The 16,609-nt window shown below is 44.0% G+C and overlaps 1 protein-coding gene across 3 annotated transcripts in view; it reads left to right on the top strand.

The window, feature by feature from the left end:
• Positions 1–13,464, top strand: part of LOC106587945 (histone-lysine N-methyltransferase KMT5B) — a 41,072-nt gene extending 27,608 nt beyond the window's left edge. For all 3 annotated transcript variants that reach the window (XM_045708765.1, XM_045708764.1, XM_045708766.1), the window contains 8 exons: positions 94–259; positions 743–852; positions 1,053–1,219; positions 1,614–1,633; positions 8,208–8,344; positions 8,587–8,792; positions 9,045–11,962; positions 12,106–13,464. In XM_045708765.1, the coding sequence (XP_045564721.1) occupies positions 94–259; positions 743–852; positions 1,053–1,219; positions 1,614–1,633; positions 8,208–8,344; positions 8,587–8,792; positions 9,045–10,801 (2,563 nt within the window). In that variant the 3' untranslated portion in view covers positions 10,802–11,962; positions 12,106–13,464. The remainder of the gene's footprint in view (positions 1–93; positions 260–742; positions 853–1,052; positions 1,220–1,613; positions 1,634–8,207; positions 8,345–8,586; positions 8,793–9,044; positions 11,963–12,105) is intronic.
• Positions 13,465–16,609: the final 3,145 nt, after the last annotated feature.

Below are 16,609 nucleotides of genomic sequence, written 5' to 3' on the forward strand. Positions count from 1 at the left end.
TCTTCCTTCTAGATCTTTTGCTAGATAATATGAATTGTATTTGGAAACCGGAATGTTTTGTTGTCATTGATGACACCTGTGATGTCGTGACAGGTTTCGACCAATCAAGGGAAGACAGGAGGAGCTGAAGGAGATTATTGAGCGGTTCAAGAAGCATGACAACCTGGAGAAGGCTTTCAGAGCACTCACCTCTGGAGACTGGTCCAGACACCACTTCCTACACAAGTCTAAAGCCCAGGAGAAGCTCTTCAAACAGCATGTGAGATTACAACACCACAGAGTCACAAATGGCAGGTCACATACAGGACTCTGGTGAAAAGTAGTGCACTATATCATTTGGGATGCACGCCACAAGTAGCACGGTTGATAGTGACACATATCTCTTATTGATGGGGTGCTGGGCTGATGAACAGTCATAATGAAGGGCTCCCGAGTGGCGCAGCGGTCTAAGGCACTACAGACCCTGGTTCGATTCCAGGCTGTATCACAACCGGCCGTGATTGGGAGTCCTATTGGGCGGCTCACAATTGGCCCAGCGTCGTTCAGGTTATTGGTTTGGCCCGGGTGTAGGCCGTCATTGTAAAATAAGAATTTGTTCTTAACTGACTTGACGAGTTAAATAATATAAATGAAGTAGAGCCTGCACCGATCAACTGATCTAACAACTACCCGTATTTAGGTTGGTTACGAGTCCCTTCTGTTCCTTGTAACTTTTTTGTTGTTGTTTTCCATTTTGTTCCAGGTTTTTGTGTATCTCCGGATGTTTGCGACTGACAGTGGGTTTGAGATTCTCCCGTGTAACCGCTACTCCTCTGAGCAGAACGGAGCCAAGATCGTGGCAACAAAGGAATGGTGAGGAACGTTGGTTTTTTTTTCACACTTCCTGCTGTTCTGACATCATCATTCATTGAAGTGGCCAGACCTTCTCTCAAACCACTAAAATCACTATGCTCTTTAGTCCTTGATTTTCTGTGTCGTATTGATCACGTCCCTTATTTGGATCGACATTTCTTTCTCTCTTTCTTTCTCTCTTTCTTTCTCTTGTACTTCAGGAAAAGGAACGATAAGATTGAGTACTTGGTGGGCTGCATCGCCGAGCTGTCGGAGAGCGAGGAGAACATGCTGCTGCGTCACGGGGAGAATGACTTCAGTGTCATGTACTCAACACGCAAGAACTGTGCTCAGCTGTGGCTGGGGCCTGCAGCCTTCATCAACCACGGTACGTCAGTCTCCACTGCCAACACAATACAGGTTGTCATTGGAAATACCAACGGGACCTGTATAAATTACTACACCACATTTTAAATGTATCAAAATATAACGAGTAAACCAAAAACTTACATGAAAAATACAGCGAGCACTCCCAAATAAAGTTTACAGATAGATTTATTCTGGGAAGTTACAATGGATGTTTGGGTCCGTCTTCAACACGGAAACAGATAATAGGTGTTTAATATCAGACCCTGGTCAAAAGTAGTGCACTAAATAAGTACTAGGGTGCCATTTGGGGCACGTTCTTTGTTAGTGTTCCAGAAGGCCAATTCAAGTTATGCTGCAGTCTCTCTCTGTGAGGAAACTGGGATCCTAATCTTCTGTGTTTTTTCTTTTTTCAGATTGCCGGCCAAATTGCAAGGTGAGTGTGACGAAGCCCAGGGCTCAATACAATAGGCTGCTACCCTTGGTGAGAGTGACGAAGCCCAGGGCTCAATACAATAGGCTGCTACCCTTGGTGAGAGTGACGAAGCCCAGGGCTCAATACAATAGGCTGCTACCCTTGGTGAGTGTGACGAAGCCCAGGGCTCAATACAATAGGCTGCTACCCTTGGTGAGAGTGACGAAGCCCAGGGCTCAATACAATAGGCTGCTACCCTTGGTGAGAGTGACGAAGCCCAGGGCTCAATACAATAGGCTGCTACCCTTGGTGAGAGTGACGAAGCCCAGGGCTCAATACAATAGGCTGCTACCCTTGGTGAGAGTGACGAAGCCCAGGGCTCAATACAATAGGCTGCTACCCTTGGTGAGAGTGACGAAGCCCAGGGCTCAATACAATAGGCTGCTACCCTTGGTGAGTGTGACGAAGCCCAGGGCTCAATACAATAGGCTGCTACCCTTGGTGAGAGTGAAGAAGCCCAGGGCTCAATACAATAGGCTGCTACCCTTGGTGAGAGTGACGAAGGCCAGGGCTCAATACAATAGACTGCTACCCTTGGTGAGAGTGATGAAACCCAGGGCTCAATACAATAGGCTGCTACCCTTGGTGAGTGTGACGAAGCCCAGGGCTCAATACAATAGGCTGCTACCCTTGTTGAGAGTGACGACGCCCAGGGCTCAATACAATAGGCTGCTACCCTTGGTGAGAGTGACGAACCCCAGGGCTCAATACAATAGGCTGCTACCCTTGTTGAGAGTGACGACGCCCAGGGCTCAATACAATAGGCTGCTACCCTTGTTGAGAGTGACGACGCCCAGGGCTCAATACAATAGACTGCTACCCTTGGTGAGAGTGACGAAGCCCAGGGCTCAATACAATAGGCTGCTACCCTTGGTGAGAGTGATGAAACCCAGGGCTCAATACAATAGGCTGCTACCCTTGTTGAGAGTGACGACGCCCAGGGCTCAATACAATAGGCTGCTACCCTTGGTGAGAGTGACGAAGCCCAGGGCTCAATACAATAGGCTGCTACCCTTGGTGAGAGTGACGAAGCCCAGGGCTCAATACAATAGGCTGCTACCCTTGTTGAGAGTGACGACGCCCAGGGCTCAATACAATAGGCTGCTACCCTTGTTGAGAGTGACGACGCCCAGGGCTCAATACAATAGACTGCTACCCTTGGTGAGAGTGACGAAGCCCAGGGCTCAATACAATAGGCTGCTACCCTTGGTGAGAGTGATGAAACCCAGGGCTCAATACAATAGACTGCTACCCTTGGTGAGAGTGACGACACCCAGGGCTCAATACAATAGGCTGCTACCCTTGGTGAGTGTGATGAAGGCCAGGGCTCAATACAATAGGCTGCTACCCTTGGTGAGTGTGACGAAGCCCAGGGCTCAATACAATAGGCTGCTACCCTTGGTGAGAGTGATGAAGCCCAGGGCTCAATACAATAGGCTGCTACCCTTGGTGAGAGTGAAGCCCAGGGCTCAATACAATAGGCTGCTACCCTTGGTGAGAGTGATGAAGCCCAGGGCTCAATACAATAGGCTGCTACCCTTGTTGAGAGTGACGAAGCCCAGGGCTCAATACAATAGACTGCTACCCTTGGTGAGAGTGACGAAGCCCAGGGCTCAATACAATAGGCTGCTTCCCTTGGTGAGTGTGACGAAGCCCAGGGCTCAATACAATAGGCGTTTAATTCCACCACCCTTGGTGTGGAATGAGGTTAACACAATACACTTGGTGTATTGATTTAAGATGGCAGAAAGAGGGTGGTTCACACAATAAAATCTATTATTATTTGTAATGTCATTTTCTTCTTTCTTGGTGACAACAATAGATTGGTAAAACATGCCTTAACAAAGTTGTGACTGAAAATGTTCCCTTCATTAAAAGTTTTTAATTATTTTCTTTGCTTTGAATTCTCCTACCCACCTGTGATAAAGGTTACCTCAGGGTCCATATTTATAAAGTACTGATTTAGGATCATGTCCTTCCCCTCCATATAATCGTATTCATAAAATTGTATTTTGTCACATGCGCTGAACACAACAGGTGTAGACCTTACAGTGAAATGCTTAATTAAAAGCCCTTAAACAACAATGCAGTTTTTAAGAAAATAGAATTAAGAAAATATTAACAAAATAAACTAAAGTAAAAAAATAAATAACAATAACGAGGATATATACAGAGTATACCGGTACCAATTCAGTGTGCGGGGGGTACAGGTTAGTCGAGGTAATTTGTACATGTAGGTAGGGGTAAAGTGACGGTCACCAAAGCCCCATATACTACCCACCACTGTGACCTGTATGCTCTCGTTGGCTGGCCCTCGCTTCATACTCGTCGCCAAACCCACTGGCTCCAGGTCATCAACAAGTCTCTGCTAGGTAAAGCCCCGCCTTATCTCAGCTCACTGGTCACCATAGCAGCACCCACCCGTAGCACGCGCTCCAGCAGGTATATCTCTCTGGTCACCCCCAAAGCCAACTCCTCCTTTGGCCGCCTCTCCTTCCAGTTCTCTGCTGCCAATGACTGGAACGAACTACAAAAATCACTGAAGCTGGAAACACTTATCTCCCTCACTAGCTTTAAGCACCAGCTATCAGAGCAGCTCACAGATCACTGCACCTGTACATAGCCCATCTGTAAACAGCCCATTCAATCGACCTCATCCCCATACTGTATTTATTTATTTATTTTGCTCCTTTGCACCCCAGTATCTCTACTTGCACATTCATCTTCTGCACATCTACCATTCCAGTGTTTAATTGCTATATTGTATTTACTTCGCCACCATGGCCTATTTATTGCCTTAACTCCATTATCTTAACTAATTTGCTCACATTGTATATAGACTTTTTGTACTGTATTATTGACTGTATGTTTGTTTATTCCATGTGTAACTGTGTTGTTGTATGTGTCAAACTGCTTTGCTTTATCTTGGCCAGGTCGCAGTTGTAAATGAGAACTTGTTCTCAACTTGCCTACCTGGTTAAATAAAGGTGAAATAAAATAAATAAATAAAAATAGCTGTGTACATGTAGGTAGGGGTAAAGTGACTATGTATAGATAATAAACAGACAGTAACAGCAGTGTAGGTAGGGGTAAAGTGACTATGTATAGATAATAAACAGACAGTAACAGCAGTGTAGGTAGGGGTAAAGTGACTGTATAGATAATAAACAGACAGTAACAGCAGTGTAGGTAGGGGTAAAGTGACTGTATAGATAATAAACAGACAGTAACAGCAGTGTAGGTAGGGGTAAAGTGACTGTATAGATAATAAACAGACAGTAACAGCAGTGTAGGTAGGGGTAAAGTGACTGTATAGATAATAAACAGACAGTAACAGCAGTGTAGGTAGGGGTAAAGTGACTGTATAGATAATAAACAGATAGTAACAGAAGGTGTAAATGAATCTCTAACAGTTTTAGTTGTGTATCTAGATGGCTGAAGGTGTTAAATGAATCTCTAACGGTTTTAGTTGTGTATCTAGATGGCTGAAGGTGTAAATGAATCTCTAACAGTTTTAGTTGTGTATCTAGATGGCTGAAGGTGTAAATTAAACAGTTTTAGTTGTGTATCTAGATGGCTGAAGGTGTAAATGAATCTAACAGTTTTAGTTGTGTATCTAGATGGCTGAAGGTGTTAAATGAATCTCTAACAGTTTTAGTTGTGTATCTAGATGGCTGAAGGTGTAAATGAATCTAACAGTTTTAGTTGTGTATCTAGATGGCTGAAGGTGTTAAATGAATCTAACAGTTTTAGTTGTGTATCTAGATGGCTGAAGGTGTTAATGAATCTCTAACAGTTTTAGTTGTGTATCTAGATGGCTGAAGGTGTTAAATGAATCTCTAACAGTTTTAGTTGTGTATCTAGATGGCTGAAGGTGTTAAATGAATCTCTAACAGTTTTAGTTGTGTATCTAGATGGCTGAAGGTGTAAATGAATCTCTAACAGTTTTAGTTGTGTATCTAGATGGCTGAAGGTGTAAATGAATCTCTAACAGTTTTAGTTGTGTATCTAGATGGCTGAAGGTGTTAAATGAATCTCTAACAGTTTTAGTTGTGTATCTAGATGGCTGAAGGTGTTAAATGAATCTAACAGTTTTAGTTGTGTATCTAGATGGCTGAAGGTGTAAATGAATCTCTAACAGTTTTAGTTGTGTATCTAGATGGCTGAAGGTGTAAATGAATCTCTAACAGTTTTAGTTGTGTATCTAGATGGCTGAAGGTGTTAAATGAATCTCTAACAGTTTTAGTTGTGTATCTAGATGGCTGAAGGTGTAAATGAATCTCTAACAGTTTTAGTTGTGTATCTAGATGGCTGAAGGTGTAAATGAATCTCTAACAGTTTTAGTTGTGTATCTAGATGGCTGAAGGTGTAAATTAAACCGTTTTAGTTGTGTATCTAGATGGCTGAAGGTGTAAATGAATCTCTAACAGTTTTAGTTGTGTATCTAGATGGCTGAAGGTGTAAATGAATCTCTAACAGTTTTAGTTGTGTATCTAGATGGCTGAAGGTGTTAAATGAATCTCTAACAGTTTTAGTTGTGTATCTAGATGGCTGAAGGTGTTAAATGAATCTAACAGTTTTAGTTGTGTATCTAGATGGCTGAAGGTGTTAAATGAATCTCTAACAGTTTTAGTTGTGTATCTAGATGGCTGAAGGTGTTAAATGAATCTCTAACGGTTTTAGTTGTGTATCTAGATGGCTGAAGGTGTTAAATGAATCTAACAGTTTTAGTTGTGTATCTAGATGGCTGAAGGTGTAAATGAATCTCTAACAGTTTTAGTTGTGTATCTAGATGGCTGAAGGTGTAAATTAAACCGTTTTAGTTGTGTATCTAGATGGCTGAAGGTGTAAATGAATCTCTAACAGTTTTAGTTGTGTATCTAGATGGCTGAAGGTGTAAATGAATCTCTAACAGTTTTAGTTGTGTATCTAGATGGCTGAAGGTGTAAATGAATCTCTAACAGTTTTAGTTGTGTATCTAGATGGCTGAAGGTGTTAAATGAATCTCTAACGGTTTTAGTTGTGTATCTAGATGGCTGAAGGTGTTAAATGAATCTAACAGTTTTAGTTGTGTATCTAGATGGCTGAAGGTGTAAATGAATCTCTAACAGTTTTAGTTGTGTATCTAGATGGCTGAAGGTGTAAATTAAACCGTTTTAGTTGTGTATCTAGATGGCTGAAGGTGTAAATGAATCTCTAACAGTTTTAGTTGTGTATCTAGATGGCTGAAGGTGTTAAATGAATCTCTAACAGTTTTAGTTGTGTATCTAGATGGCTGAAGGTGTTAAATGAATCTAACAGTTTTAGTTGTGTATCTAGATGGCTGAAGGTGTAAATGAATCTCTAACAGTTTTAGTTGTGTATCTAGATGGCTGAAGGTGTTAAATGAATCTCTAACGGTTTTAGTTGTGTATCTAGATGGCTGAAGGTGTAAATGAATCTCTAACAGTTTTAGTTGTGTATCTAGATGGCTGAAGGTGTTAAATGAATCTCTAACGGTTTTAGTTGTGTATCTAGATGGCTGAAGGTGTTAAATGAATCTCTAACAGTTTTAGTTGTGTATCTAGATGGCTGAAGGTGTTAAATGAATCTCTAACAGTTTTAGTTGTGTATCTAGATGGCTGAAGGTGTTAAATGAATCTAACAGTTTTAGTTGTGTATCTAGATGGCTGAAGGTGTTAAATGAATCTAACAGTTTTAGTTGTGTATCTAGATGGCTGAAGGTCTTAAATGAATCTAACAGTTTTAGTTGTGTATCTAGATGGCTGAAGGTGTTCAATGAATCTCTAACAGTTTTAGTTGTGTATCTAGATGGCTGAAGGTGTAAATGAATCTCTAACAGTTTTAGTTGTGTATCTAGATGGCTGAAGGTGTAAATGAATCTCTAACAGTTTTAGTTGTGTATCTAGATGGCTGAAGGTGTAAATTAAACAGTTTTAGTTGTGTATCTAGATGGCTGAAGGTGTTAAATGAATCTCTAACAGTTTTAGTTGTGTATCTAGATGGCTGAAGGTGTTAAATGAATCTCTAACAGTTTTAGTTGTGTATCTAGATGGCTGAAGGTGTTAAATGAATCTAACCGTTTTAGTTGTGTATCTAGATGGCTGAAGGTGTTAAATGAATCTCTAACAGTTTTAGTTGTGTATCTAGATGGCTGAAGGTGTTAATGAATCTCTAACAGTTTTAGTTGTGTATCTAGATGGCTGAAGGTGTAAATGAATCTCTAACAGTTTTAGTTTTGTATCTAGATGGCTGAAGGTGTAAATGAATCTCTAACAGTTTTAGTTGTGTATCTAGATGGCTGAAGGTGTAAATGAATCTCTAACAGTTTTAGTTGTGTATCTAGATGGCTGAAGGTGTTAAATGAATCTCTAACAGTTTTAGTTGTGTATCTAGATGGCTGAAGGTGTAAATGAATCTCTAACAGTTTTAGTTGTGTATCTAGATGACTGAAGGTGTTAAATGAATCTCTAACAGTTTTAGTTGTGTATCTAGATGGCTGAAGTTGTTAAATGAATGTCGTGGTGTGTTCCAGTTTGTGTCGACGGGTCGTGACACGGCCTGTGTCAAGGTGCTGAGGGACATCGAACCAGGAGAGGAGATCTCCTGTTACTACGGCGACGGATTCTTTGGGGAGAACAATGAGTATTGTGAATGCTATACATGTGAACGGTATGTGTGGTCTTGACATCCATTTTCCTATTGATTCAATAACAACAAAATCTGTAGGTTTTCCATCTCTCTTTCTTTACATCATATGATGTAATGCGACGCAATGACACAATTAATACAAAAACATAAATAGACTTTAATAAGCAAGGTTTATTCATATGGCTGAAGGAATATGAAAACAAGGTATTACCACTTAAGGCATATTTTGTGAACTTTACTGGTCCTTGTTTGTTGTTTTGCAGACGTCTCACTGGTGCTTTCAAATCCAAAGCCGGGCTGCCGGCAGAGGCTCCGGTGATCAACAGCAAGTACGGCTTACGGGAGACGGACAAGCGTCTGAACCGGCTGAAGAAGATGGAGGCAGGAGAGGGCAGCAGGAACTCCGACAGCCACTCTGTGGGCTCCCACACCGACATAGAATCTCAGGACATACCAAACACACACACATGTAAGAACAGGTTGAAACCAGTTTTGAAATTAGGGCTGAGGTTGGGGTCCGTTCACTTTCCAATTGGGGATTTTAGGTGGATCCCCTCCCCTGCTTGTACTGTTAGAATTCCCTATGCTGAATTTGGGATTTTTTATTTTTGTTTATGTGTAAAACGAACCACAATTTTTTTAACAGTTACTTCAAGAATGACGTTTACATTGAATTTAGGAATGATCTGATGTTTAGTTTCCCACTCTTCTCCCCCCTCAGCTGGAAGGAAAAGGACTTCCTCCAGTATGAAGTTCAGCAGAACCAGGACTCAAAGCAGACAGGCTCTTTCCAGAGCACTAACCTCTACCTCACCTTCTAAACAAAGTCATAGAAACACTAACAGGGTACCAAAGAGACTCCGATCCAAACCCGCCAAGCCTTCGCTCTCCAAGGTGCGGTTGCGAAGTAGATGCAGCAGGGGCAGAGGTTCGGAGCCCAAGGAGGCAGCATCGCTGGGGGCCCGAGGAGAGGTGCTGGGTACCACCGGGCCTGGTCGCCTGGGTCTCCGCGAGCAGAGGACGTTGTCGCTGTGTAAGGGGGGCGTGTCGGTGAAGAAGGAGAAGGATGCACAGGGACCAGTCCAGACAGCCCTGGGCCAGCGGGGGTGTCTGACCCGCCATGCGGCCAAGGAGAACAACACCCCGGCAGTCTGCGAGGGCAGCCAGAGCCAGCCTTGCACTTACAGGACTCGCAGGTCCACCAGGTCCACCAGGACCCTGGTAAAGGTCCAGGAGGCTATAGCCGGGTCAGCTGGGGTTAAACTGGAGCCTGGGGGGCTGGAGGGCCACAGCACCGTCCCTGGAGGGGTGGAGATTAAAACTGAGCCTGCTGACCTGGAGCAGTACCTGGGCCACGGGCTGGGCTCGGAGCTGTGTGGAGGTCTGGATGCTGGCTACACCAGCAGAGGGGTCTGTACCAGACGCAGCCAGCTCACCCAGCTCCGGGCCGAACGGACGATAAAGCGTGAGGACTCGTCATACGGCGAGCTGTTCACGCCGGTAGCGGTGGCCCCGGTGGCGGCCACCCAACAACCCCATCACCACCACAGTACTGCCGACACGGCAGACTGCGACAAGATGCTGCTGGGCCTTTCTGTCCCAGAGCGCCACTGGGACTACAATGGGAGCAAGCCCCTCCGGAGGGAGCGGGGGAAGGACAGGAACAGGGACAAGGGGAGGGAGAAAGGCAGTAGGCATAAAGGGAAGGGAGGTTACCGGAGCCACAGGGGGGACAGGGCGCAGAGCAAAGCGAAGAAGAAACAGCGGATCACGCGCTACGATGCCCAGCTGATCCTGGAGAACAGCGGAGGGATCCCCAAACTGACGCTCCGCCGGCGCAGAGACAGCAGCAGCAGCAAGTCCAACGAGCCCAGCGAGCCAATCAGCACGCAGCAACAGGCTAGCAGCACCACGACTACACCGCAGCCTACCGCCCAACCCCCGGTCAACTCCTCTTCATCATCTTCCTCTTCCTCCTCATCAACGTCCAAGATCAGCATCATGTTCAGGAAGGACCAGTCTCAGGACAGGGAGAACGGCAGTTCCTGCAGCTCCTACCACGTGTCCAAGCTGAACGGGTTTGGGCCTCCCGGACTCCACAGCACCAGCAGCTCCACCAAGCTGAAGATCCAGCTGAAGAGGGAGGACGACGGCCGGACCCAGACGCACACCGACAACAGCACCTTCAACAGAGGGGACACGGAGGGGTGCGGTCTGGGTGGTGGGGCCTTCGGCCTGGAAGCCAGGAACGGTGGGAGACACGGGGGGCACAGGATGCAAAACGTTGTGGTAGATGAGTCTTCGTCTGATGAGGAGGAAGAGGAGGAGGAGGATGACTACTTTGACGATGAGTTTGAGGACGATTTCATTCCACTCCCGCCGGCAAAACGGTTGCGTCTCATCGTGGGGAAAGACTCAATAGACATCGATATCTCGTCCCGGAGGAGAGAGGACCAGTCTCTGAGGCTAAACGCCTGATAAGCTCTCTGAATGGAGGTCATATCTGCGTCCCAAATGTCAAACTGTTCCCTATGCAGTGCACTACTTTGTATGTGGCAAAAAGTAGTCCACTAGGTAGGGAATAGGGTGCCATTCGGGACTCAGTCCATCACTCCAACTTTACATGTACAGAAAACACTTGACTCACTAATCAACTGTCCTGTTGATGATGATTAAAGAAGTCATTTAAAAAAACAAAAGCGAATCAGAAGGAAGATGTTTGTATAAATGAAAGTGAATGCACTTCTGTCATTATTAATATTCATAATGAACATGAATATTGTAGAAGGTGTACAGTTATTATGGTGACTATCCTCTGTCCTATAGACAGACTTATTGAACTTTTATTTTACATTTTGTCTCACAGTACGCAATTCTAAATTCTGTTGGCAAACCAGACTTTTTTGTTGTTGTTTTTCTTTTACATTTTCTGTTGTAAACCCCATATTATATGGGGATATGGGTCCAGTAACGTTCTGATAGGGATCAATCCGTTCAGTTGTAGAATAATGACAGGTTTCTATAACCGTTCAACTCATGAATGAACTCAGTCCCACCAACACACTGGAATCATAACTTCTATCAGCTGCTCATCAGAGTTGAGCTCCATTCCAATTCAGGAACAAACAGGAATTCTGAATTGGAATTGGAATTTCAGTTTGCTTCCTTGTCTGAATTGAAATGGAATTGAGCCCAACCGTGCTCCTCCTGTTCAAACAAAGTGGCTGTGTTTTGTTATTCTCTAAGAGAACGTTGCCCCGGCTGCAATATCCCAATGTGTTAAAGCTCACACAGTACTGTTTACAGCATGATGGGTAATGGGGCATTGACAAGCCAACAAATGGACCAATGTTTTGGTAGTTTTAAGCTTCATTTCTCATTTCTGGAGCCTCTGATGGTTTTGACTAGATCGTATACAGCTACGGACAGAATTGACTTCCTAGCAGGTTAGGAGAATTAGGTTAAGGTTAGGAAAAGGGTTGGGGTTAGCGGAAACGCTAATATTCTACCCCACTCCAACGTGCAACTTTTTTTTTTCTTCCGTTGCTGTATACCAGGGGTGTCAAACTCATTCCATGGATGGCCTAGTGTCTGCTGTTTTTTTCTGTTGTTCCTTTCAGTTAAGCCCTAGACAACCAGGTGAGGAGAGTTCCTTTGCCCAACCAGGTAGAGTTCCTCTGAGACCTAACACCATAGGAGAGTTCCTTACTACCAGGTGAGAATTCTTACTGAGACCTAGACAACCAGGTGAGGGAGTTCCTTACTGAGACCTAGACAACCAGGTGAGGGGAGTTCCTTACTAATTGGTGACCTTGATTCATCAATCGAGTACAAGGGATGAGCGAAAACCTGCAGGCACTCAGCCCTCCATAGAACACATGCTGCATACCTTCTAGCCACAAGTGGGTAGTTTAACGTTTTAAACACTAATCAGTGAAATACATGGCGTGTACGGATGTCTGTATGCTGTTTTTAAACACGTCATCAGGAAGTAACACAAAGAAGAGAAGAAGTCATGTACAGAAAGACTGAATCATGTTCTGGAAACGAGTTAAAACTCACTAGAGTATTAGTTGTTGTTTTTCTTGGATCCAATCATACATAGTGAACACATGACAACTTTATAGAATATTATCCCAACTAAATAGTCAGTCATTTTCAAAACAGTATTAGGTGCCTTACAAACAACTCTTGGGGGATCTGTTTAAGGCCTAGTTTTAGAAGATAAAAAATTAACAGATGGTGAAGAACCGTAGGTAGTCCCTCGGTAACTGTAACTACGGGATCCCTCGGTAACTGTAACTACGGGATCCCCCGGTAACTGTAACTACGGGAACACTTTCTTGCCCCGCCCCCCAGTCTTTCTGTATAGTCTTTTTATTTGAGTTATTTTAGGGCTGGTTTCCCAGACATATTCAGACTAGCCTCGAACTACCAAGCTTTTTCAATAGAGATTCTCCATTGATCATGCTTTTTAGTCTTTAATCCTTGTCTGGGAAACTAGTCTTTTAGTGTGGAAGTACTGAACTGCCAAATTTAATCAAGGGATCAACTGAGATGATGTTAACCCCACTTTCTGTTGTCCTGTACTGTTCATATCACCAGCAAGCAGCTAATCACAGTTATAAGCAAGGGTTGTGTTCATTTAGGCACAAAAAGGGGAGGGGGGGGGGGCTTCACTGAAATGAGAGGGGGCTTCCTGGACTTGTCCAATAAGAAATTGTCCCTTTTTTAATTATATATATTTTTTCTGTTGCAAAACATTTTCTGTTGTGTGCCCTAATGAACACAACCCTGGCTCTACGTGTACCTCCCCCTGTATGGACGTCAGACACTCTCCATTCTGTACTGTTCCAGGTGTACTGTCTGTGTGGTCTTTGTTCAATAGCCAGCTGTCGACATTTCTGATTTGATGACATATTTTTAAAAAAAAGAAGAAGAAGAAATGTGAATAGTTTGCAGACATTTGAGTGTTGCGTGGCTTAGTGGGGAAAAACACTTAAAACAGAACTTTAAACCAGAGCAGTGCTTTTATGCCCAGTATGTAAAAATCACGTGAACACACCCTGTACTTTATTTAACAGTTTGGAATACTTGAAAACATAAAAAGTTTCTTTGTGAGAATAAACTATTTTTCTGTGGTTAATGTCTTGCTTCTAACATTGTTAGAATAAGGAATTATTCAGCATTTTATTATAATTATTTTTTTTAATCTGAAATGTTTCCAATACTTTAAGCCTAATGAGCGTTGAGCCTGGGTCTCGTTTTCACTAGGAACCAAACGGCAGGGATCTACCGGAATTTGTCCAATAAGAAACGTGTTTTCAGTTGCAAAATGTTTTTCCCTATGGTGTACACTAACGAATACTACCCCAAGTGAATGCACTTCCCAGCCAATCAATGAATATGATCAAACTACCAGGGAGAATGAAAACAATAATAAGTAGGACTGTAGAAGTGGACCGTCTAAGTTGCACGGTGTACCCTATCATACATAATAGGGGTCTTTTTGCAAGGGCGTTTTTTTTAAAGTCTTGTACTAATGTACTTCTCACAAGGCTCTGTTGCTTGGATACAGCGGTTAAGCAGGAAGTTGTTTTATATGTAGTAAGTCGGGATGTTTGTCTGGTTTGACCTATTCCATTACAACAGCCCATTTCACAGCCCCTGGCAGGTTTTACATGACTAATGTATCAACTAAAATCAGGCAGAACATGGACTACCACCTCCTGGAACTGACCATGTCTTAGCTGGAACTCAAAACGGGCCCTAAATGAGTATTTCACAGCCCCTGCCTAAAAAAAAAGGACGTTTAAAAAACATTTGTACTTTTCTTTGCACTAACACTGGGACGTGTGTTTCCTTACTAGCACATCTACATTACATTTACGTCATTTAGCAGACGTTCTTATCCAGAGCGACTTACAAATTGGTGCATTCACCTTATGATATCCAGTGGAACAACCACTTTACAATAGTATATCTATATCTTTTTTTGGAGGGGGGTAGGGGGGGTTAGAAGGATGACTTTATCCTATCCCAGGTATTTCTTAAAGAGGTGGGGTTTCAGGTGTCTCCGGAAGGTGGTGAGCACAAATGTAGCTGTTCGCTGCTTTTATTGAGGAAAAGTGTTTCACTTGCAATGACTGTGATATGTGGTAGCCTAGCCTAGCTTAATACACTGACTTTGATATGTGGTAGCTTAGCCTAGCTTAATACACTGACTGTGATATGTGGTAGCTTAGCTTAGTTCAATACACTGACTGTGATATGTGGTAGCCTAGCCTAGCTTAATACACTGACTGTGATATGTGGTAGCTTCGCTTAGTTCAACACACTGACTGTGATATGCGGTAGCCTAGCCTAGCTTCATTTAATACACTGACTGTGATATGTGGTAGCCTAGCTTAGTTCAATACACTGACTGTGATATGCGGTAGCCTAGCCTAGCTTAGTTCAATACACTGACTGTGATATGTGGTAGCCTAGCCTAGCTTAGTTCAATACACTGACTGTAATATGTGGTAGCCTAGCCTAGCTTAGTTCAATACACTGACTGTAATATGTGGTAGCCTAGCTTAGTTCAATACACTGACTGTGATATGTGGTAGCCTAGCCTAGCTTAGTTCAATACACTGACTGTAATATGTGGTAGCCTAGCCTAGCTTAGTTCAATACACTGACTGTGATATGTGGTAGCCTAGCCTAGCTTAGTTCAATACACTGACTGTGGGTCACTCTGGATAAGAACATTATGCTAAATGACTAAAATGTTAATGTCCCGGAACAGAGAACATCTTAATCTGAAACTGCCAAAACTGGACCTGTCAATCAGTCTGCCTTTTTGATCCTGTATTTCTAATGTACAGGCTGTGACTGACAGCTGAAATACAATGGACTGTCAGAATGGTGAGGATTCAGCAGGAAAGGACAACTCTACCAAGCGGAGGGAGCTGTCTCTGTCTTTACCACAGTTTGCATCCTCCTATAATCAACCTGTGTAACAGAAGGGGGAATTTCACCTTTAAGACTTCTCAATAATCTGATGCATGTTTTCACTTATGATGGAACTTAATTGACCTACTGATTTGACCTTAGTTGACCTACTGATTGACCTTAATTGATTGTGTGTGTGTGTGTGTGTTGTGACCATTTGAGATTTGCTGTGCTGAATTGTGTGAACATTGTTAACCACCCTCCTCAGACTAGAGCTTCTCCTGGCAGTTCACACCCTGTTTATAAATCTGGGGATCCCTGTTCTGCCTGCAGCCCCTCTGTTAGAGCTGCACGGGGAGACGGAGATGATGGTGGGAAGTTTGGGGTTAACTGGGTTCAAATCTTCCTCCAAGTCAGAAAAATTACATGGGACATTCCAAAATGGGGGATTTTTCCAAGGGAAAAAAGTAATTATTGGTATTTTTTAACATGGTTTAGTTAGTGTTGATTAAACTGTTACATTGAGTGTTTTATCGAAATGTACATACAGTTACAAGGCCATGAAAGGCACTTAGCCCTCTCTCCTAGAGACAGACACATGTACTTAGCCCTCTCTCCCACAGACAGACACATGTACTTAGCCCTCTCTCCTACAGACAGACAGACACATGTACTTAGCCCTCTCTCCCACAGACAGACACATGTACTTAGCCCTCTCTCCTACAGACAGACAGACACATGTACTTAGCCCTCTCTCCTAGAGACAGACACATGTACTTAGCCCTCTCTCCTAGAGACAGACAGACACATCCCCAAACTCCCACTGCACTTAGACTTCCCTCCCTGTCTCTTAACCCTCCCTCCCTCCCTCCCTGTCTCTTAACCCTCCCTCCCTCCCTCCCTGTCTCTTAACCCTCCCTCCCTCCCTCCCTCTCTCCCTGTCTCTTAACCCTCCCTCCCTCTCTCCCTGTCTCTTAACCCTCCCTCCCTCCCTCCCTGTCTCTTAACCCTCCCTCCCTCCCTCCCTCCCTCCCTGTCTCTTAACCCTCCCTCCCTCCCTGTCTCTTAACCCTCCCTCCCTCCCTCCCTCCCTCCCTCCCTGTCTCTTAACCCTCCCTCCCTCCCTCCCTGTCTCTTAACCCTCCCTCCCTCCCTCCCTGTCTCTTAACCCTCCCTCCCTCCCTCCCTCCCTGTCTCTTAACCCTCCCTCCCTCCCTCCCTCCCTGTCTCTTAACCCTCCCTCCCTCCCTCCCTGTCTCTTAACCCTCCCTCCCTCCCTCCCTGTCTCTTAACCCTCCCTCCCTCCCTGTCTCTTATCCCTCCCTCCCTCCCTCCCTGTCTCTTATCCCT

Source organism: Salmo salar, chromosome ssa26 (genome assembly GCF_905237065.1).
Source record: "Salmo salar chromosome ssa26, Ssal_v3.1, whole genome shotgun sequence".
Taxonomy (NCBI): domain Eukaryota; kingdom Metazoa; phylum Chordata; class Actinopteri; order Salmoniformes; family Salmonidae; genus Salmo; species Salmo salar.